The 23,251-nt window shown below is 40.3% G+C and overlaps 4 protein-coding genes across 7 annotated transcripts in view; 2 read left to right on the top strand and 2 right to left on the bottom strand.

Moving 5' to 3' along the window:
- The window catches only part of LOC115746805, a 959,385-nt gene that overhangs the window by 888,530 nt on the left and 47,604 nt on the right, over positions 1 to 23,251 (bottom strand). The window lies entirely within an intron of this gene.
- LOC115754517 (signaling peptide TAXIMIN 2) lies at positions 733 to 1,392 on the bottom strand. The gene is made up of 2 exons (XM_030693550.2): positions 1,210 to 1,392; positions 733 to 896 (listed from the first exon to the last, which is right to left on the bottom strand). Exons 1-2 carry the CDS (start codon positions 1,305 to 1,307, stop codon positions 773 to 775), a joined length of 222 nt encoding a protein of 73 aa, XP_030549410.1. The 5' UTR covers positions 1,308 to 1,392; the 3' UTR covers positions 733 to 772.
- Positions 8,676 to 11,239, top strand: LOC115754498 (transcription activator GLK2). The gene is given in 6 exon segments (XM_030693528.2): positions 8,676 to 9,011; positions 9,013 to 9,217; positions 9,472 to 9,612; positions 9,850 to 10,239; positions 10,663 to 10,794; positions 10,903 to 11,239. Coding segments are annotated over 6 exon segments (1,281 nt in total). The 5' UTR covers positions 8,676 to 8,751; the 3' UTR covers positions 11,056 to 11,239.
- Positions 13,471 to 22,336, top strand: LOC115754496 (26S proteasome non-ATPase regulatory subunit 2 homolog A). 4 transcript variants are annotated; one of them, XM_030693520.2, is made up of 25 exons: positions 13,472 to 13,797; positions 14,342 to 14,442; positions 15,009 to 15,129; positions 15,212 to 15,271; positions 15,592 to 15,659; positions 16,682 to 16,724; positions 17,030 to 17,095; positions 17,271 to 17,309; positions 17,394 to 17,476; positions 17,629 to 17,743; positions 17,883 to 17,957; positions 18,078 to 18,236; positions 18,814 to 18,921; positions 18,989 to 19,090; positions 19,173 to 19,313; positions 19,394 to 19,498; positions 19,726 to 19,947; positions 20,085 to 20,198; positions 20,275 to 20,490; positions 20,805 to 20,864; positions 20,947 to 21,060; positions 21,148 to 21,233; positions 21,392 to 21,500; positions 21,592 to 21,770; positions 21,854 to 22,336. In XM_030693520.2, the coding sequence occupies exons 1-25, from the start codon at positions 13,687 to 13,689 to the stop codon at positions 21,927 to 21,929; spliced, it is 2,673 nt and encodes an 890-aa protein (XP_030549380.1). In that variant the 5' UTR covers positions 13,472 to 13,686; the 3' UTR covers positions 21,930 to 22,336. The 4 variants fall into 4 exon arrangements, with proteins under 4 accessions (XP_048138030.1, XP_048138031.1, XP_030549380.1 ...); XM_048282073.1 differs by lacking the exons at positions 21,392 to 21,500; positions 21,854 to 22,336 and having other exon boundaries at positions 13,471 to 13,797; positions 21,592 to 21,764; XM_048282074.1 differs by lacking the exons at positions 21,392 to 21,500; positions 21,854 to 22,336 and having other exon boundaries at positions 13,471 to 13,797; positions 21,148 to 21,238; positions 21,592 to 21,764.

Raw genomic sequence — 23,251 nt, 5'->3', positions numbered from 1 at the left:
AAGCAGTAAGCGAACACAAAGTCCAAAGACCACGACGGCCCTTGTTAAAGCGTCGCAACCTCATTGTTTCTTCTTGGTTGAGCAGTTGGGTATGGTCTGGGTCAACTTTTAGGTACCTTGACCAATTCATTACTTCGGGCAATCTTAAAGGCCTCCCTCACATCGGCCCGATGCATTCGAGATTTTGCTTCTACACTGCTTCCTACGAAACGACTACAGAAAGAGAGAGCCTGTCTTATCATCTAAACCGGCATTTTGTCGGCCAACTATAGATTTTTGCAAGATATTAGGACCCTTTTTTGCTAATCATGACGAAGCGATCATTGGGTATGTAACGAGCTCCAAATTAACAAATCAAATTGGAAAAAAAATGCATCAAAAGTCACATGCCACCTCAATAATTTGTTTGTCGGATTAATCCTCATAATCTATACAAATTTCTCAATCCACTCCACATGCAACGAGCAAGGATCTTGCCCATGAAATTGTGGCCGTAGCCTCTAAAGTTACTATGAGAGGGAGATGCTAATGATTTGAACACGGGATTTCATCACGTACGAACTAATCGCTTGACCGCCCGATCGACTCTTCAATTGTAAGCTAACATAATCTGAAATACTTGCGTTTCATGCAAATTTGGAACCACAACTCATCATCTGTACACCCCTCGATGAATGTGGGGAACATCTAAAACCCTAAACTAAACAAACGATAGAAAGAACACAGAGAACTAAACAAACGATAGAAAGAACACAGAGATTGAAATGGAGGATTAGCAAGGGATCTGATCGGTGAAACAAATGAGCACTTTGATCGGGAGCTTCATCAGATCCACCGCGAGATTCGCCAGTCCAGCAAAACATATGCAGCACGGGCACAGGCAACTCAATATCGTCCTACAATTTAAAAATCCATAACAAAAACAAAAATCTAAGTGTAGTTCGGGGAGAGATTGAACAAAACAATGGAATGAAGAAAGGACTGATTCAAACAGATCATGCCTTTTGGATTGTGCATGGAAATCGCCATTGTTACGCGGAAGAAAACTTTGACGAAAGTTTCGACAATGCCCATGAATTTTCGCGCTCATTTCGTTCTAGAAACTCAACAGAAAAAAAACCCTAACATTGTTACGTGCACACATTGGATGGAATCGCGATCGTCGAGCTATCGAGAAGGGAAGGGTGAGAAAAAGAGAAAGAAACTCACCCGAGAACCCACACGACTGCTCCGACGAGAGACAGCACCAGAGCGACCAACGCGAAGGGAAGGCCCAGCAAGAACCCTAGCGGTCTGCACTCCACCATGGCTTCGCGCTCTCTCTCTCTCTCTCTCGCACCTTCTCGCGTGATTTTCCCGGAAAGTTTTTGCCAAGTAGAGAAAGGGACGGGAAATCGGTAATGCAGGTTGGAATTGCGAACCGGCACGCGGAAATATAAACTGCCCGGGATGGAAAGTTCGAAAATTTCCGCGAAATAACGAAAGAGCCCTTGAACAGTTCATGGTCTTGCTCGGAAGGTTAGGGGCAGTTCGGTCATACCGGATCTTTCGGAAAGTTCTGCTAGGTTTCGGTTTGTGCCATGCACCCTGCGCGTGTTCGGGCCGGGGTTGGATTTCGCGGGGCTCATATTTATTTCGGGCTAAAATAAAATAATAATTATGGACCGAACGACACTATCGTTGTTTTCTTGTTGGGTTGAATTGGGCACAACCTTCGATTAATGATGCCTCTCTTGGCATTTTGATTGCACTATATTCAATCTCAAATACGTCATGAATTTCGACTTATCGTCCTTTCTTTTCCCCACTAGTTTAAGCATCGAGGGTGGGGGTGTCAATAAGCGGCTCGATTTCTAGACGAGCCGTAATTAGCATAACAAAGAGCTAGACCTATTAAACGGGTGGGTTGAGTCGGGTCATAAATGGTCCGACCCAAATTGACCCATAACCGATTCTATTTATTGTAATGCAAATTTTTCTACCCATACCAAACCCAACCCAACCCAACCCATATTATAAAACACTTTCATATTTAATCCAAATTACCAAAACTTATAAATTATTTAAAAAAAAATTATACTGCTAAAATATTGTTGACAAATTTTATAATTTTCTTAACAAATAATTTTTTTTTTTTTTATTTTCCTTTTTATTTCCTTTTTATCTTTTTTTTTTTAATTCAAAGTCAAGGCGGGGGTCGCTTGCGGGCCCTCGCCGATCACAGGCAGCCCGACCCTTGCCGACCACAAGCGAGGGCCAACGACCCTCACCAGCCACTGGGCGACGGCCGTGCCAACTAATACAAAAGGTGGAGGAATCTACATTTGGCTCAGAGAACCAACACGAGACAGCAAGAAGATGACATTATACGCACCTGTCGCATTACGAACCATAGTTCAAAGATTGTTAACCTCGACATAGTAAAAAGCTAAGATGTGAACATGGTGATTCCATTTGACAGGGCGAAGTGAGGGGATGATGAAGTTCCCACTTAATTAGCAGGACTTGATGAAGAATCGCCAATTTCCAGTCCTCCTAATCGAAGCCTCCACATAGTCTTGTTGTCTGTTACTCACCATGCACAACAATGATTAAAGAAAGGGAAAAGAGACTGAAGAGCCAATACCTTGAAACAATTTGCCACTTGAAAACTCCATTAACAACTTCTCGCGGCGGTAAAAAGAAGGGAAAAATGGAAAATATAAAAAAAAAAAGAAAGAAAAAAAAAAAAAAAAAGGGAAAAAATAGAAAATCATTTTATGACTCACTTAAGATAATGAGGTAACCCATTTATGACCCATTTAAAACTCTTTTAAGACCCATTAAGTTATTAAGTGAATAATTTATGACCTACTTAAGTTTGTTAAGCAACACATTTATGACTTACACTCTTAAATGCGGGTTAATATATGGATTCTTGACCTATTTTGACACCTCTATTGATAGCGCTCAGGACGGATCCTTGCCCTCGGTTCGATACGGAACATTTGAGGTTTCGGCGTACTGAATCTCACGCTTCGGATCTTTCTTGTTCTATTTGCATCTGCTAAAAAGAAAACAGCATATCACCCCATCGTTTTTGCTCTTATGATAGGCCTACTCAATAGTTGACTTTCTTTTTTGGTCGACTATTCCATAGTTGATTGGGTAGTTGCATTTGGGATCGGGTTCATCTCTCACAACCAAGGCACTTCGTTCGCTCTGTCTCCGAAGTGGATGGAGCGATTCGAGCATCTTGAGCCTCATTTCTGTTGTCACATCTTGGCGGTTCCTCGACACTATCGCCGCCTTCTGTTTGGAAGACAGTTCACTTTGGCAATGGCACCTCCTCAATCTCATCTTCCAAAGTCGGTGCTGCAATCTCTGTCCACGTGCGGGGTATTTCCCAACAGCAATATACTGGCGATCCCAATTACGATGGTGTTTTTCGTCGGGGTCATAAAAAACGAGGAGACGGCAGTGGCCTTGATCTGTCGAATCTCCCGAGGCTCTTGTGGCAAAAGCCTTATGAACATAAAATGTAAACAATTAATTGAAATTTTTCCTTTCATTCACTTATGATGGATGAAAGAGTTTTGAGACATGATCCATGTTTGACATTCATTTTGAAGAACCATTGCTAAAATCTCCCGGAGCGAAATTAATATGATTGTAGGCAGTTTTACAAATCGACTTTAGATTTACATCTTTGGCTTTTAACGTACAAAGTATGACGTTAATTTAATAATAAACACCTAATAAAAACATGTCAAAAATTATAGAAAAGTAGATATTTAGAATCAGAATCATTTTCAGTTGTGTGAAATTTCTCATAATTTCTCAAAATTTAAGGCATCCTTTTGTCCTGGCAAAACAATCGTAAATACTTTTCCGAATCAAAACAAACATATTTTTCGAAAGGGTGAGATCGAGGACAATCATGATTGGCAAATTGCACACCAGTGGTTCATATGAACTTTATTTTAACTTTGTAATACAGAGACTCAAACGTTTTAATTCCACATATGCCCTCCAAATTATGCATGACCCTTGCTTGTGGGGAATATTATCCAATGGATGTTAAATCTATTAGAGGGACATTACTTTAGCTTTAAACTTTTCAATTTTAACAATTTTGTTCTAAACTTTAGCGGGAAATTTTAGTTTGGTTCATTCTATCAATTTTCACAAAGAAATCGCCTACGTAATAGTTCATTCACCACCGACGATATGGCGTGGCACCCTACCAAGTCCAAGTTAAACCTTGGGACCGATTGGATGATTTCTTTCTTATTTGGATTTTTTTTTGGTAAAGGTAAGATAGGTATTGAGTAAAGCGCAGGTTACAAAACAAACCTTCGCCACACACCATCGAAATGTCGCTAAAAGTGTAAGGGCATCTCGGGGTAGAAAATGTCTAGCTAAACAAAAGCCACAGAGAGGCCAACAACTAAGACCAAGCTATGGGGACTATACAAGGACCTGTACAAGAGTAACACACCATGCAAGGAGCTATACAAGATAAAACAGACCAAACACAGTGGTCCAAAATGATAACAAGAAGGATAAACCTCCCCCAAAATCAATCAAAAATCGTGAAGGAGATGCCCCAAGAAATGTGCATTCTTTGGTTTCTGGGGATGTCGTCAACAAGCCTGAAGGTGGCAACCTTATCCTTGACCACCTTATGAAGATGTTCCTTGATGGCAATCAAAGTAACTTGCTTGTTGCGGAAGATGATGTGATTCCGTTCCGTCCAAATCACGTGGCAAAGAGTGCCGAATGAGAATCTTGCAATGCATTGATGAAAAAGGTGGCCCCGAATGTGCTTCATCACCCACCTAAGGTTGTCTTGCCAAGACGCATTATGCCAAGCGAAGTTGCACTTAGTCGACCAAAACAGAGCAAGGGCATTTGTAATACGACAACCAAAAAATAAATGGTCAATAGAGTCACAGAACAATTACAAAAACCACATAGACCTTCTACAATACGATCATAGGCAAGGAGGATGACCTGGGTGGGTAGTCTATTAAGGGTAATAAGCCTTAGAATGAAGGAATACCGAGGAGCAAGATGGCGGTTCCATATGAATGAGTGCCATTGAATGACTTGTCCCTTGCGCCGAAAAAGATCCCAAGTTGAAGTTGAGGAGAAGACACCGGAGGAATGTCCGAGGTATCTTGTCAACTCTTGGGGGTGATGGACGGCATAGGGTCAGACCAAGCTCCCATGATGGTGTTCATCCTCGAGGAGATCTTTCTTATATGGGTTAATACCACGAAAAATCCCAAATTGGCACACTTTTGACAAATTTATCATAAATTATTTTTTTTTACCACAATAAACCTCAAACTAGTACACGTGTGATAAATTTACTCAAAACTATTTTATTTACCATAAAAAATACCAAACCGATACACATGTGACAAATTTTTCCTAAACTAATTTTTTAACCAATAAAAATCCCAAACTGATACATCCGTGAAATATTTATCCTCTGTTAGTATCCGTTGAATTAGATTAATACCATAAAAAATCCCAAATTGATATATCCGTGACAAACAAAGGGTAAAAATCTCAAACTAGTACACTCGTCAACTGCCACGTATCATCTAACTTAATAATTTGAAGGAAAAAATTTAACGAAAACTAAGGGAGGATAAATTACTACAAAAATATTAGTTTGGAATTTTTTTTTATGGTTAATAAATTAATTTGGGGTAAATTTATAAATATGTGTATCGATTTGGGGTTTTTGGTGATAAAAAATAATTTAAAATAAATTTATCACACGTGTATTAATTTAGAGTTTTTCATGATATTAACTCTTCGTATTTAGTGTGGTTTGTGCGAATTAAACTTCGCAAATGTGGTGTACCAAATGAAAAATACTTTCTAGATATCTGAGTCAGATCGCATTTCCGAGTCCTCGAGCCATTGGCGGTAATCACCAAACAAAATTATATGTCATTTTCGTGGGACCCATTCGATCGCACGAAAGGTTACGAAGGAGAGTCCTCGTCAAGCTGGACCGCTAAATAAATAAAGACGTCTGTCCCTTTCTTATCTCGAAACTCTATTTTCAATTTTTTCCCCCTGAAAAGCAAGTCTCAATCAATCGCACATTCGCAAAAACGCTTGCCGTTTTTCTCATGTACCGATAATTCTGTGGCTGAAATTTAAAGGCGACTTTCCCAATGGAGACAATATCTTCGCCTAAAAAAAAATCTTTCAAGTGGGTTGGAGAACTTCTCTCTAATCTTCCGTCAGCCGAAGCGAAAGAGCCCACGCTTCATTGAATTGAGTAGAGGGAGATCACATGTATATATATATATAAGATCGCTCTCTTCCGTAAACAAATAAGAAAAAAAAAGCGATATGACATGCATTAATGCCGTTTTCCTTATTAAAATACACTTTTTTTTGAATTTTTTTTTTTGCAAATATTCGTTGGGGAGCGTTTACTTTTACTAGTCATTTGCGGAATGAAAGACGGTGGTAAAAGAATGGTGTTGGATAAGTAATGATAAGTTTTACTATTAAGATCACGGGTATATGTATCGATAGGTGAATATAATTTCCATGAGATATATAAGAAAAAAGATAAAAATAATTGTCCAAAAAAAAAAAAAAGAACCTACCACATGACGGCCCGGTCCTGAAATTTTTAATTTGACAAATTTAATCCTAAACATTTTCGCGATTTGCCTATTTAGTTCTTTCGACCAATTTTTAGTGATTTTTCTAGAAAAACTGATCGGAATGACTAAATTGATAAATAATCAAAAGGTTTATGACTAAATTGGCCAAATTTGAAAATTTAGAAATAATTTACCTATCACGTACGATAAATTTAATTTTATTTTTTAGATAATAGAAAATAGCAATTCGAAGATATCAATGTCAATGCCTGAGGAGGCCCTCTCTTTTGGGAATGAGACAAGGAGATTGTGTGAATCGTGTACGCTAGATTTTCATGCGGACTTCTGAATCAGCTTGACATCTTCAAGATGAATTTAAATCCCAGGACATAACAGCATGATAATCAACAATGCATAAGCCGAAATTATCGACTTTTCGCCTGATAATCTTCCCTTGGCAATCACTTGTTTGCATGACAACTGAAGCCACTCATTGCACTTCACAGAGCCTTTGTGAATATCCTGTACACGTACTCACGATAAGGAATTGTCTTAAGTAGGGAATAAGATGATTGTGTCTTATTGGTGATCGCATCTCAATTATCTCCCCGTTCAAACGTATCGGCTTCCTATCCATCGGTTCCCATAACTATAAAATACAAGAAAAATTACCCAAAAAAAAGTCATAGGTTTTTTGTAATTGTGAAAATTCAATCCGTTCCGCTAAATTTGATCGGAAATCACCGACATAAATGGTTGGCCTTCTTACGTGGAGCGGTTGATGCTAACGTGAATAATTTTTAATAACATTGTTATATTTTTTCGAATTTACATTTATTCTTTTCTTTTCTTTCTCTTTTATTTTTCTTCTCTTCTTTTTCTAGCCGATCGTCGACTGGCCGAATGAATTGAATTGGCACAAATGCAAAAGGGTTTGGGATTCAATTGGCCAAAAAAAAGTTTAAAACTGAATTGATCAATTGTAACATGTTTTTGAATTTTTTTTATAGTTCTACCTAAAATATAAGATCATGTCATTTGTATGACCACAAGTTGACGGTCCTTAAATCTCTAAGTATAATCGGTTAAAAGTGCGACCAAATCGGGAAAGAAAGAAAGAAAGAAAAAACTCGAAAAGATTGACGTACATGTCCAAACTTGATGAAAGCCCTCGTTTTGATGAGAAGATCATGATTATCTAATGTCCTTGATCGAAGGACTAACACAATTGCTAATATCAAGATGAATTTCGATGACTCATCCCGAGCGTAGGTAGCTACTATACAAGTCTACTAAATAGTAGCCAATCGGAGTTGACGTTGAGTCTACTTTCCTCGCTATCACCATCCAATTGTCAATCATACCTTTTTTTTTTTTCCTCTGAAGGTAGGAAATACCTTCTAAGTACTATATTTAAAGGATTTTGAGGTCTGAATGAACCATTAAATTTAATAATTTAAGGACTTGCTAAGTTCCATATCCTGATCAGCTAATAATATCCTTGATCGAGGAATCAGCACAACTGCTGACATCTGTCAATCGAGCAAATTTTTGCTTCAGCCACCTCAAAGAGGCCCATCGCTTTCAATTTCCTCACCATCACTGTTCCCAAAGATATGCACCACACTCCACCATTAATCCTTTCATACCAAGAAAAATTGATTAAACTTCACGAGTTCCTTTCATCCTTCTCACTCCCTTTACACACAAAAAAAAAAAGAAAAAGAACAGAAAAAAGGTGATCCACAAACCCAGAAAAGGTGCAACCAAAAAAAAAAAAAAAAACACGACAAGATATAGTACAGCAAAACCCTAGACCGAGACAAGAAAACATGAAGTGCAAATCTAGAGTTGTGGTGGAGAGAGTTTTGGAGATCATTTCCCGGTCACGACACTCCCAAAAGCCAACAAGAAACAGCACCACCCACCATTGACACCGATCTCTGTCTCTCTGGGTCCAGTCCTCCATTTGATGCCATTTGTGTCAGAACACCGTACCCCGCATTGCCTGCATAGATGCCTCGGCCATGTAGTTAGGATCTCACCGCTTTCCATGCACACTTGAGGAAGATACAGTCTTTCTCAGCCGAGGTAGTGTGATTTCCTCTTTTTGCCCCGGATTTTGGGAATGCTTGCCGTGTCCCCTCTGAGGGAAGAGAGGGGCGATGAGGCCCGCCGAGGAGAGAGCTGCCGCTTCTCCATTGGCGGCGGTGGTGACGACGAGATGTTCCTCGACTTCTCTGACGCGGACGACTTGCTCGACAGCATCGACTTCGACGACATCTTCGCCGGCGACGTCGCCTTGCCAGATTTGGACACGGACGCAGCCGAGGCGGAGTTCTCTACGAGTTTCGAGGATCGGACTGAGGTGAATCCGAACATGACCCGGGATGGAGTTTCGAAGGAATTATTGGAGGCGGAAGAGAGCTCGACGGGCGCGGGGGGCGGTGAGCTCGAGTGGCGAGGAAGGGAGTGAGAGGAAGAGAGAAGGGTCGAGAGGCGGGAAGAGGAAAGAGGAAGGGGATAGAGGAAGAAGACGTTCTGCTGCTCAAGGTAAAACTAATCCTCAACCTCAAGGGAAGAGAAAAGTCAAGGTAAAAGAACTGAACGCAATGTATCTTTTACTCCATGTAAACTAGTCGTCACTCCTCATTTAAACTTACTTGACATGATCATACTTACTCGATTACGCCGTAACTCGGAGTTTCGGACGAAAATTTGCGAGTTGAGGCCGCGGTTGATCAGTTCTCCGGCTTCCAAATTCACGCTAATTAAGATTGTTTGTGCTTCTCCGTTTGTGTCTTTAGGTAATGACGATTTTCTAAGGCATTTCTGTGCGTTTGTGTAGTTGGACTGGACACCAGATCTGCATAAGAGGTTCGTGCAAGCAGTGGAACAATTAGGGGTGGACAAGGCAGTTCCTTCCCGGATTTTGGAGCTCATGGGCGTCGATTCTCTCACTCGCCACAACATTGCAAGCCACCTTCAAGTACAAAATTGAATCGCCTCCTAGTCCTTCAATCGTTCTAGCGTTGTCATTCATGCTGTTTGGCTAATTCGCTAGGGCTTAGCAAGATGGCTTCCGTAATTTCAGTAGAATCTGGATGGATTAATTAAGGGTGTCGGGTTAATTAGACTGGTTAATCGAGTCGGTCGAGACTAGTGTGCTTTGTTAGATGACGGAGAGCCGTTTTGAGTATTGATGTTGAGGTGCGATATGTGGCAGAAATACCGTTCGCAAAGGAGGCACTTGCTGTCTCTAGAAGCGGATGCGACGAGCTGGAGCAAGAGGCGCCAGATCTATGGCGGGGCCGCCACGGCTGCCGGCGGAAGCAAGAGGGTCATGACGCCTTGGTCAGCGCCCACCATGGGGTTTCCCCCCATGGCACCCTCTGTGCACCATTTCGGGCCTTGGCACGTGTGGGGTCACCCGGCCCCGGCCACAAGCCCGTCCCTAAAGCATGGCACATGGCCGAAGCATCCGTTTCATTCACAACCACCGCATGTTTATCCTCCGCTGCCAACATGGGCGTCGGCATCGCCGCCTCCGCTGCATCATCCTCCTCCACCACCGACGCCCCTGCCGCCTCCGGACCCTTCCTATTGGCACCAGCAAGTAAGCATAGGGCACTCACCCGAGTTCCGTGTTACATATTATTATCTTAAGGAGCGACTGAACTAGAAATAACCTAGGACTTGAACTTGTTATGGCCCTAAATTGGTGTTCCGGGTTAAAATTTGGTGCCTTGCACGGGTGAGAAAATAAATTTATTACGGTTTATTCGCATAGTATATTTTTCAAAACTAATAAGACAACTTGTATTTATGACATCACACAGAAGAAAATATCATTGTTAATCAAGTCAAACAACGTGAAGTTCTAGTAATTTATCTCCAGATAACTTCAAATACATTAGTATTCCTTTCGCATACTCTTATTTAAGATGTTCTTTTGTAAAATCCATACATTAATATATAGAGATATTCTCTATAGTTATGTGCAAATATTGATTTTTGTACGTGGTTGGATGCTCTGAAGGGATTCGGTTTTGCACTGGTTCCGGGTATACTGCATCATCATCAAGCCGTGTACAAAGTAGACAATAGCATCGGTCTCCCGGCTCCGGCGGGGCAATTGGGCTCCTCCCAACCTTCGTTCGATTGTCACCAAGTAATTAGCCCATGGCGATCTCATATGATCATGTACACGGAGATAATTACGTGAATTCGGACCTGGCTTTATCTCATTGTTATGTTTTCTTATTGTTGCGTTTAACAGTGGAGGGAGAGCGTCGATGCAGCCATCGGAGAGGTCCTATCGAAGCCGTGGCAGCCACTTCCTCTCGGCCTAAAGCCTCCATCTCTAGACGGAGTGTTGGGGGAGCTTCAACGCCAAGGCATTCCCAGCATTCCTCCCACTCCCTCCACATAGATTGACCTCTCGGCGGCGACGACGATTGCGGCGATCCTAGGCCATCGAGAGGAGAAAATCCTAATTCGACGACATTTCCGGCTCTGATAGATGTGTACATAAACTCGATCGTGGATGAGTTTTGTCCCTTATTGCTGTTGGCTTTCTAATTTGTCTCAATAAAACAATGGGATGCTTTTACTTGAGAAGACTGCCCTTTTTTTTTCCCCCTTATGGCATAACTTGGAGAAAATCCAAGCCACGAATTATTGGATTTCGAGGGCTTTGAAAGTGTTATAACCATAGCAAGCAAGTGAAAGTCATATCAAATCATATGTTAAGTGCATAGAGAATCACAAAAATGGAAGAACTAGCTTTTTGGCCTGGTCGATGTTTCGACCAAAAAAAAAAAAAAAAACCCGTTCCACGTGCCGGTATAATTTAATTTTTATATACATGATTTTTACATTCGAGACTTTTTTGAATAAATTATACGCAAAATACCTATTTTTTTTTCTTGTTTTCTATAATACCTTTGGCATTTTCAACAAATTAAAAACGAAGGGGTTTTCTGTCATATTACATGCTGTTGTTAGTTACATATGAAATTCTCCTGATTACGACAATCAGGAGAATCTCGTATGTAATTTACAATGGTATTATAGTATTGAGCGAAAACAACAAAGATATTTCAAGGAATTACTTAGCAGGAGGAGCTACTAAAAAGCTGTTAGAATTTTCAACAGTTGCTGATTTGGGACATTAAAGCTATTAAACTAATGGCTTTATTTATTTATTTATTTATTTTGGGGAACAAAACTCGTAGTACATAACGAGGTAAGCACAAGTAAAAATGACTGCGGAACGAATGATCAATTCCTTGCAAATTACAGCCTTATGTGTCACTTGTAGAGGCCGTTCCTTATTGTGTGTATTTAGGGGTGAGCAAAAGAATCGACTGGATCGGAATCGCCCGGAGCGGGCCGACAATTTTTTTAGTTTTAATTTTATTTCTTAAAAATCTTTGAAAAAGAATCATTTAATTTTAAATTATTAGAGGTGCTTTTATATATTTAATACATGAATATGTGTTTCAAGCACATGTGACCGGTTTTATTGGACCGTTCGGGAATCGGACCCCGACTGGTCGGTCTAATCCGATCCTTGATTCCGAATCGAGAAACTTGTCCATTCGATTTGGTTCCCGATTTCGGGGAGAGACTAGACCAAAACGGGAACCGATCACCCCTATATAAACAAAGAGAACCTCGTGCATTTTAGCGATCTCAAATCTCTTTATATCTTCGACCAAAAAAAAAAAAACTCTTTATATCTTACACATTTCAATAGTAGAATTTGAATTTTTTCTTATCCCACAACATCCTTTCTACGAAAAATCAAATCTCGAGATTCTTTTACCTTTCTACATATACAATTTGTTGGGACGGCGTAGTTTAACCAATAATTTCTGTCCATGTTGATTGCTCAAATATTTGATAATAAATGATTTTGATAATTTTGTACTATCAAATCTTCACAAGCTCCGTACCAAAAAAAAACTTCAACTTTAGCATATGTGACAATTATATTCAATTTTTTTTTGGGTCATAAAAAAATCTCGAACTTTTACTCTTTTCCCAATTCTATCCCAAACTTTTAATTTTATCTCAATTCTATCACCGTTAGCCTTCCGTCCATAATTACCATTAGTTAATCCTATGTGGCATTTTCACGTCGTTAATAAATTACACATCAGCAAAGCCGACATGAAAAAACTCCCCAAACTTCTCTTCTTTTTTTCTTCCTCTACATATTATCGGAAGATACAAAGTCACTCAAGACGGCGTATTTTGTATTCTCTTCGGCACTCAATAGCTTGAAAGAACGATTAGTCATGGAGATATTTGTATGAACGATCTAAAATTTCGTCATCCCTAAAATCTATTGTTTCTAAATTTCAAAAATTCATTGGTAAGTTTCGCTAGAAAATTCGAGCCACGTAAGATTAACTAATGATGATTATGGACGGAAGGTCGACGGCGGTAGAATTTGGATAAAGTAAAAATTTTGGGGATTTTTTACGAGATAAAGAAAAAGTTTTGGATATAATCGGGGATAGATGCTAAACTTGAAGGTTTTTTTGGGTGTTAGATCGGTAGAATTGGGACAAAAGTAAAAGTTGTGGATTTTTTACGAGACAATTTTTTTTTTGGATATAATTGTCATAAATACTAAAGTTAGTGGTTTTTTTTTGGTATTAAGCCAATCTTCGCACATTTGCTGGTTTCGGGTCGGATCGGCGAAGCCCAAATGAATTTGCATCTTGTTCGTTTCGTCTCGAGCCCGAGCACGACTCGGGCAAATGGGCCAGAACCCCGTTTTTTACTTTAAGTCCACCTTCAACCTCGCGAAAGCATTATTTGCTTTGTGTCTAGAGTGCGAACCGAGACAGAGACTCGCCGCGCTTTATAGCTTGTTCCGGAGGAAATCTCTAGTCTGTATACCTTCGCTTCAGATTCGCCTCTCCGTCTCCGGCGACGATCCCTTCCTCCTACTTCCTTCAAATCGGACCCAGGGCTTCTTCACGATTGCACCCGCCTCTTCTCGGTTCGGCTGCATACGGTAGCTGCTCCGATCTATTACGTCCTCGACATGGCGCCTGAAAAGAACAGCTCCGGCGCCGGCACTTCTCGCGAGGAGGCTCCCGTGAAGGTCCCCGCGAAGGACCCCAAGAAGAAGGAGGAGAAGAAGGACGAGGACTTGGTGAGTGTCCTTTTGGCGCTTCAATTTGTTTCTTTCTTTGTGTTCGGATTTGAGTGTCGTTGAATGCGGGATGATGCTGCTGGTGGGAAGTGCCCTTCGTGTTGCTGTTGAAGTTGGTGATTTGATTAATTGAGAGTTGGAGTGAGGATTCGGAGTCGGGAGCTGGGTGCGGTCTTTGTGGTTTGGAATTTGGGCGTGTCGTGGCAATGGCACCGGTTAGTTGCTGAGGTGATTATAGAGAAGCTGGAGTGCGTTAACGAATTCCTTTTCGTTAAGTTCTTTGTTCGGGAGAGAGATGTTTTTGTTTTCTTGCTTGAAAGGACAAATTATCTGGTAGGAAAGATTTGTAGTTACTTCCTATAAGTTTCCAATGTCTTGACCTAGTTTAATTGGCGAGAATAATGAACTACGACTGTGCTGAGACTGAAGCTCAATCGTCGAGCGTTTTCCTTTTGTTCCTTCCATTTTTTTATGCTGCTGGTGTGTTCTGTAGAAAATCTCTTGGGCAGGCTGGTTGATTGGTTGTTTGTGAATGTATTTGCAGTCAGAAGAAGATTTGGCACTGAAGCAGCAGTTGGAGCTGTATGTGGAAAGGGTTCAGGATCCTGATCCTGGGTTGCAGAAGGTTGCTCTAGAGAGCATGAGGTACTTCTGCTCTTGGAGATATTTTTTGCTTCCATTTCTTCTCCTACTCAACCATTAACTTATGGGAAACGAAGAAATCTACATTTAGCTTGTCCTCTGTTGGTTATCGCGTCTGCTTGGGGGGTCTGGTGTTCTCATTGTTGCAGGTCTGGTATGAGTATGATATGGCAATTAGTAAAAAATATGGCATGCAGCTAGAAGAAGAGTCAAACAGGCAGTTTTAGGAAAATTTCGTCAGTATAAACCAACCATGTAACTATGGGGAGAAGACTAGAAAATGGGCATAGGGCTTTTTGGGGAGAATTTGGTGTTAATCATTTTAGGCTAAGAAATCTTTACCGCATGCATTTGCACTGTGAATTTAGATGTTCGCAACTATTCAAGCAGTATGTGGATAAAATTAGAAAGGGACTCGCTGCTTTTGCTGCTAGAAATGAGAGTCCTTAGTCAACATTGGTTGTGGTTGTGGTTGGAACCTAATAATGAAAAGATGTCTCAAGAAAAGAGGGGTTGTATACATTTATCTTTCCAATGTTGTCTGACGACACCTATAATTGTCTTTGTAGACAAGAAATTCGTACTTCAACAAGTTCGATGACTTCAGTTCCAAAGCCCCTGAAGTTTCTCCGACCGCATTATGGAACTCTTAAGGCTTATTATGAAACAATGAAGGATTCAGATTTGAAGGTGAAGTATGGATTGACATGGCATTGTTTGCTAGGATACTTTAGCTAAATTGCAGTCAGTGATCTGGTATACATTGATGCAGAGATACCTAGCAGACATACTCTCTGTTTTGGCCTTGACAATGTCTGCTGAAGGGGAACGGGTAATTCTTCTTGTCACTCAAAATCATATTTTGCCGGGCAGAATTTCCATGACTTGCTTGTAGGGTGACAAACTTTCTGAAACTCTGACCTTCTATGTTTTGGTTACCATTGTTCTGAACAAACATTTATCTGTTAATAGTCAGCATCATTATCTTTTGAAATCGTGCCTTGTGCCTCCTGATGTATGATCATTTCTCTGAGTAGCCTGCATTTATGCTGTAGACATTTTCTGTGACCTTGCCAAGTTCACTTCTCCAACTCCCTCCTTGTAGATTTGATATTGATTTCTTTCTTTTGTAAATGGTATAATTGTTTCCAGGAGAGTCTGAAGTACAGGTTGTTAGGTTCAGAAGGTGATATTGGCTCCTGGGGACATGAGTATGTGAGGTAATCAATCTTGATGTTGGTTGTGTATATCTGATGTTCCATTGGTTCATTTTTCCCTCTCCTTTTAATATGTGGTTGAAGACCGTAACTTTTGCTATAAAATCATGTATAATTATAGTGAACTGTTTATGTTATCAATGTCATTGAGGATCCTATAATAATTGCACATGTTGTGTATAATCTCATTGTTTCCCACTTGTCAGATGATACTGATGTCAGGATAATTTTTAAACTAATAAGGATGTGATGGTGGTTGAGTGAAAAATTTAGCTAAATTTTCAGTATATCTAGACAAAGACATGGTCCATAATGGTTGCTGGTGAATGAATATATTTGCTTGTCAATGTTGATTTGATGTTTCATGTACGCAAGTGGTCAATGTCCCACCTTTTAAGTTGTTAACTGGGGAATAATGGTGAAGCTCTGCTATGTTTATAAAGAGGGACACATATTTACTGCTCTGAGGAGCTCTCAATTAACGTGATCTTTCTGTAATGGCCTCTTCTAGATGCCTAGTTATGTCGATACTTTTTAAGTCTGGTACAGCTATGTGCCATTCGTACAAGGATTTTGCTGCTCAGCATCAGCTCACTATTTAAGTGGTTGTGAATTGAACTGTGGACCAAAAATGAAATCAAAATTTTTTAGTTTCCACTTGTTGGTCCTTCACTCCTTTTTTTCATGAACCTTGGAGGAAATGTTTCTCTCAAACCCATAGGATGGAAAATAGTGACATCTTGGTTCGTTAGACTGTATAGACATCCATAGTCATTGCTTATCTGTTGAACTATGTTATATGTATTATATTTTAATACATAGGAAGGATACGGTGTTGTCGCTGTCTTTGTTCTCTCAATTGTGAAATCCTTGCGGAAGGGATTATTTTAGATGGTATTCATTTTCCAGTACTTGGTGCATGTTCTCCATCTCGAGATACTGGGTATTGAGGAATTCTTGTTGTTTTGTGCTTTATCTAGAAGTTATTGCACTTTATCTTATCTTAAATTTACATCTGACATCAGGAATTTGGCTGGGGAAATTGCACAAGAGTATACAAAGCGACAGGTAATGTTGGCTAGTTCATCACTGTTTTCTTCACATTATGTAAGGCAGGCTCTTAAAACTCTTTCTTGAAGTGCTCATCCGTTGCGTGCTTATATTTACATTAATTTACAATGTACTGCTACATGATGGGTAACATCAGGCTTTCACTAATTAATGTACTGGCTTAGTTCTACAGTTGTAATTCCATCAGTGATTCCTATTGACAATACAACCTGTATATAAGAAATTGGCGACCACGGATATCCTTTTCTATCATGTTTTGCCTAATTTGTATGTTTGACATTCACTTCTTTAAACCTTGACAGAGTGAGGAGGCTCCTATAAATGATCTCATGGAGCTTGTACAACAAATTGTAGCTTTCCATATGAAGGTATGTATCATTTGTCTAATTTTCATGTCATAGGAAATGGATTAGGATCACTGCATGCATAAATGGATTAGGATCAATTTATTAACAGATAGATTTGTAACTTTTTTTTTTTGGGTAAGGGTAGATTTGTAACTTTTGATTACTAGTAAACCTTTTTTTTTTTTATCTGTTGCAGCACAATGCCGAACCTGAAGCTGTTGACCTGTTAATGGAGGTGACATAAATTATTCATGCCACCCTTTTATTTTCTAGTGAGGCTGTTTTGAAGTGAATCTTGGAATATTTAAATGACTTCCAGGTTGAAGACCTTGATATGTTAATGGAGCATGTTGACAGCACTAACTTCAAGCGGACATGTCTATATCTCACCAGTGCTGCAAGGTACATGAAATACTTGTCATCAAAGCAGTACATAACAGTCAGGGTATTCACTATTGATTGCTCTGAAAATGGTCTAGGAGCTTATTAGTTGAGGACTGACTCATGAGTGTGCCTTTTGTCCCTATCAATTCTCTCTTTTGTATCAATTGCAGATACCTTCCTGGACCTGATGACATGGTAGTGCTCGATATTGCTTACATGATCTATCTCAAGTTTGAAGAGTATGCCAATGCCCTTCAGATTGCACTGTTCCTAGATAATATGCAGGTATATTTGGTTGAACATGAATAAGCAACTTTTCCTTTCAAGTTGTGTGCAGGAGTTTCTTATGAGGAGTTCCACATTGCCACATATTGGATCTCTCTCTCTCTGAATCTAATCTAACACTTGAAATGTACACATGCAGTATGTGAAGCAGGTCTTCACGTCTTGCGGTGATCTTCTGCGGAGGAAACAATTCTGCTATATCCTTGCCCGACATGTGAGTCGTTACTTAGCTATAATCGAAATACCTCTTTAATCCTTGTTTCTGATACAGTTGGTGTACATGGCAAGATTGCCTGGGGCAAATTTGATAGTGATTTGCTATTCTTTTTTGCAGGGTATTACCTTTGAGCTTGATGAAGAGATGTTTCCAGATGACGATGAAAGAGAGGCATTGCTGGAAATTGTCAACAATACTAAATTAAGTGAAGGTTATCTTACTCTTGCCCGCGATATTGAGGTTATGGAGCCCAAATCTCCTGAAGACATTTACAAGGTTTGAACAGTTGATAATTGTTCACGCTTTTGATGACTTGATCTGATCTTCTTACCAAAGCTCATTAACTTATTTTATCATCAATATCTCGAATCAAGCTCTTGGATGCATAATGTTGTATGGCACTGCACATGTAATGGGAGCTGTGTGATTGTTTTCAACGGAAGAGTCTCATTTGTTGCTATGTTCCTCTCAGAGAGATCTACTTGCTGCAGCTTCTTTGTTTTAGTTTGTTACTTTTTGGACGTATCATGTGTCGCTCTTTTGTTTCTCAAAATCCATTTTCATTCTCATTGTAGCATTTTAACTTCGGACTATAGATTTACGCGACATATATAGATGGCACCATAATATTTACTTCTTGTCCTCTAGATCATCTTCCAATATGAAATAATTGACTGAAGGCTTACCAAGGAGTAATGGTTGCTAAGAGTATGATATATCTCTGTTTAGCGCATTATGTCTTCCAATTATTTCTTGGTTACTGATCTCAAGTGCAGCAACATGGTCTCTGTCATGAGTAGAGTGAATATGGAGGATGATTTTGCATGTAGTTGATATCCTTGGATTGCCCCAGGCACATTTGCTCGATGGTCGGGCTAGTGCTAGCGCGAGTGTGGATTCAGCGAGGCAAAACCTGGCTGCTACTTTTGTTAATGCATTTGTAAATGCTGGCTTCGGACAGGTAATCAAAGAAAAGACATTGTCTTTGCAAGATTTCTGTTTTTTAAACTCCTTTGTTGCCTCTGCAGGATAAGTTAATGACAGTTCAATCAGACCCTTCTAGTGGCTCTTCTGGAAATTGGCTATTCAAAAATAAAGAGCATGGAAAGGCCAGTGCTGCTGCAAGTCTCGTGCGTGCACCTTGCTACTTCAGGATACTTGTTGCCAAAATTTTCCTTTAGTATCAGATTGTCATGATTTTCTCTGTGGCAGGGAATGATTTTGCTGTGGGAAGTTGACTCTGGACTGTCCCAACTAGACAAGTACTTCCATAGTAACGACAATCATGTTATAGCTGGTGCTCTGCTGGGTGTTGGGATAGTGAACTGCAATATCAAGAATGACTGCGATCCTGTGAGCTGCCTTTATTGTCTGTTGTGCCGGCGACATTGTTTATGTGTTAAATCTTATTCTTTTTCTTTGGAATATCTCAGGCTCTGGCACTTCTTGGTGATTACATTGATAAAGAAGATGCATCTATTAGAATTGGCGCAATTATGGGCCTTGGACTTGCATATGCTGGCTCTCAGAATGAGCAGGTATGTACACATTTGGGAGGAATGACACTTTTTCATTGAACATGTATACTTATGCTCATGCAGCTATTTTTCTTTTGATTACCATCAAATCCTTCCTATCGTTCTTCCAAGTCATCTCATTTGCAACAGCATTATTTAGTACTTTTGAATTTTGTATACGGTTGCTGCTGCAAGAAATATTCTTATTGACAAGCCTTAATTTTGTCTTTTAACAACTTCATTTTCAGATCCGTGCTAAATTGTCCCCAATACTTAACGACGCTAAAGCACCCCTCGATGTGCTTGCATTTACTGCAATCTCTCTCGGCTTGATATATGTGGGCTCCTGCAATGAAGAGGTAGCCCAGTCAATTATATTTACTCTGATGGACCGCAGTGAGTCAGAACTGGGAGAGCCTCTTGCTCGTCTTTTACCTCTCGGCCTTGGTCTTCTTTATCTTGGAAAGCAGGTATTTTGATGGGGCCTGTTCATTTCATATTGCTACCATCTGAGCATCTGGGTACCACCTTATTGTTTCATGGATACCATCACAGATATATTTTTCATTAGTACTCAGTTTTCTTGAATATTCTTCTTATTTCATAGGAAAATGTCGAGGTCACAGCAGAAGTTGCAAAGACTTTCAATGAGAAGATCAGAAAACACTGTGACATGACCCTCGTTTCCTGTGCATATGCTGGAACAGGAAATGTTCTCAAGGTACTCTTATCTCCACTATAGCTAATAACCTTTGAAACGACTGTCGGACATAGTTTGCTGATCTTTTCTGGTGCAGGTGCAAAACTTACTAGGTCATTGCGCCCAACATCTTGAGAAGGGGGAAACTCATCAGGCACCTGCTGTCCTTGGAATTGCCATGGTTGCAATGGCTGAAGAACTAGGTGTTGAAATGGCAATTCGTTCTTTGGAGCATCTTTTACAGTACGGAGAACAAAACATCCGCCGCGCAGTTCCATTGGCTCTTGGCCTTCTATGCATTGCAAATCCAAAGGTGGTTGACCTTCATGAATATTTTCTGAAAAAATATCAACATGAAGCATATGGTACTACCTTAAGCTGGGTTTTGATAGGACTAAGTTGTTGAATGAGACTTGAGGAAATTTAAGATACACCGATCTCAAAGTATGGATATCAAGCATAATCAATCTAATTGGAAACTATATCCCCTAGAGATGCCATTAATATAGACAAATCATTTTAGCCTGTCTTCTGGGAGGGGATTGATCCTTATTGCTGGGATGTGGACTTTTTTTATCCTGCAAAACTCAGAATGCTTATAGCTCTTACTTGCTTTATGCTATGCAGGTTAATGTGATGGACACCCTAAGTAGGCTTAGCCACGACACAGATTCTGAAGTTGCAATGGTGAGATGAAACAGCTAAGCTTTGTGTCCATTTTGTCATTTGAATTGGAATAATGAGGCTGAAATATTTGGTGTTTCTACAGGCTGCTGTCATTTCATTGGGCTTGATTGGTGCTGGAACCAACAATGCTCGAATAGCCGGGATGCTTCGTAATCTTTCAAGTTATTATTACAAGGACGCGAGCCTTCTATTCTGTGTAATGCTCAATATAACTGTTCTCTTGTTTGCAGTTTATCCTTACTAGATAAGGTTCTTGTTTGACGTGATTTGGCCCCTTCTACAGGTGCGGATTGCCCAAGGTCTTGTGCACTTGGGGAAGGGCTTGTTGACTCTTAATCCATATCATTCGGAGCGATTTTTGCTCTCTCCGTAAGTTCTGTTTTTTTTTTTTTTTTTGCATGATAGATCTGGAATGATGCTAGATAAGGAGGTACTTGTGATTAAACTGCAAGGAATCGAGGGTATACTATTTTCTACTTATAACGTTAACATCATGTGTTATTCTAATGTGCACTTGTTGTCTGTAGGACGGCACTCGCAGGAATTATAACAATGCTTCATGCGTGCCTTGACATGAAAGCCATCATCCTCGGAAAATATCATTATGTTCTTTACTTCCTTGTTCTGGCCATGCAGGTTTATCCTCAGCTAGAAGTCTTGAATTTGATATTTGTGCTAATTTCGTGTCTTGTAGTAAATTGTGTATTTTTCCTTCATGTTGTGGCAGCCGAGGATGCTGTTGACGGTGGACGAAAATCTGAAACCGTTATCTGTGCCAGTACGGGTTGGTCAAGCTGTTGATGTCGTTGGGCAGGCAGGTCGTCCCAAGACCATCACTGGCTTTCAGACACATTCGACCCCAGTCCTCCTGGCTGCTGGTGATCGGGCAGAGTTGGCTACTGAGAAGTACTATAACTCTCTCCATGGTAAAAACTTGTTTTTCAACTTGGCCATGTGCGGTGCCCTTAATCTGCGAATGTTTCTTGCAGGTATATTCCGCTCTCTCCTATTCTTGAAGGTTTTGTCATCTTGAAGGAGAATCCAGATTTCAGGGAAGATAACTAGTTGGCCTCTTGTTGAGCAAAATTCTACGTTGTCATGGCCCGAAATCTTCTAGGAAATCAAGCTACTCATCTGCGTCCAGCTTGGATTGAACTCTTTTGACGGTATCCTCAAACATCTTTGCTTTCTGAAGAAGACAGGTGCATCAGTGAGTTGGACGTGGACACACAGAAAATAGGCCTCTTGATTGCTCCCGCGGAAAAAAGTCACCTTGTTTGTTGCGGAAGGATGCTTCCTAATGTAGCGATTTAGATTATCTCAACAATACAGATAGAAGAGATCTTTCTTTTTTGGGTTCGAGTTATTCCTGTAATTGATTGAATGCTCCAATTGCAATGCTTTCATGTGATTCTTGCGATCTCGTGTCCAATTATCTATGGATGGATATTTGTGGACCGCCTTTTCCACGCGGAGGGAATGTGCTATGAAGGTACAATTTGAGGGGAGTAATGTGAGAATTTATCCAAAATCAACAAAGAAAAGTGACTGCGATGTGTTGCAAGCGTTTTGGCTGTTGTTGATACTTGATACAAGGTCGTCTTACCCCATGATGATGCCGAAAAAAGAAGATATCCGATCCAGATTCTCACGGGGATGGTCATCCTTCTGATGGCGAGTTTCTTGGATTTGGTAGCAGTGGTTCTCTTGTGAATTACAAGTTTGCATTAAAGTTAAGGCTATTTGGTGTATTTCTATCAGATCTGCAAACTGTGTTAACATGAAAGCACTTGAGAGCAATTATGACTATTGAGTGATGGAGTGGATTTAGACTTTAGTCATGTGAGTTGAGTCTGGGAATGCTTTGCTTTTGAAAATTTGCATTGAGACGGACATTTGAGTCAAAAGGCTTCTATTCGAAACACACAGGGTTTGGAAATGTAAAATACTCTATACGAAATATATCCTAAAAGATGAAAAAGAAAATCAAGAGAAAGACAGAATAGTGTATGTGCACTCCCAGGCGACCACCAAGCGTGGGGCAGCGCGACCACAGCCACGGGCAAAGGCTCGCTTGTAGTTGCGTGACCCTTTTGAAGCTTTGCCTGGGTTCGTGACAGCCCTGGCTAGGCAAGGGGCGCCCGGGTCAGGTGGCCCCAATAGGTCTCGTTGGAGCGTGGCGATGATAGGGGCTTTGCCAAAGCAAGCCGTGGAGGTAAAACCTCGGGCAGTGTCACTAGAAAATGCGAAGCCAATTTGCAGGGCCCTTTTGTTATTCATGACAATGAGGCTTAATCAAATACTGAATACCGCTTAAAAGAGAAATTGTGATATATATTGGATGCAAAAAGTTAAGATGTCATGTCATACGTAATATGCCATATCGA

Source organism: Rhodamnia argentea, chromosome 7, assembly GCF_020921035.1.
Source record: "Rhodamnia argentea isolate NSW1041297 chromosome 7, ASM2092103v1, whole genome shotgun sequence".
Classification (NCBI taxonomy): domain Eukaryota; kingdom Viridiplantae; phylum Streptophyta; class Magnoliopsida; order Myrtales; family Myrtaceae; genus Rhodamnia; species Rhodamnia argentea.
Note: the sequence above shows the minus strand (reverse complement) of the source record. Positions and strands in the feature narration are given on the sequence as shown.

What these genes read in the sequence shown, in the direction of transcription:
- LOC115754496 (XM_030693520.2), top strand. Translation starts at nt 13,687, where the DNA reads ATGGCGCCTGAAAAGAACAGCTCCGGCGCCGGCACTTCTCGCGAGGAG. An exon ending in TATCTCACCAGTGCTGCAAG is followed by an intron (nt 17,477 to 17,628) that starts GTACATGAAATA and finishes TATCAATTGCAG; the next exon opens with ATACCTTCCTGGACCTGATG. An exon ending in CTGGCTCTCAGAATGAGCAG is followed by an intron (nt 19,499 to 19,725) that starts GTATGTACACAT and finishes CTTCATTTTCAG; the next exon opens with ATCCGTGCTAAATTGTCCCC.
- LOC115754517 (XM_030693550.2), bottom strand. Translation starts at nt 1,307, where the DNA reads ATGGTGGAGTGCAGACCGCTAGGGTTCTTGCTGGGCCTTCCCTTCGCG. An exon ending in GCAGTCGTGTGGGTTCTCGG is followed by an intron (nt 897 to 1,209) that starts GTGAGTTTCTTT and finishes TTTAAATTGTAG; the next exon opens with GACGATATTGAGTTGCCTGT.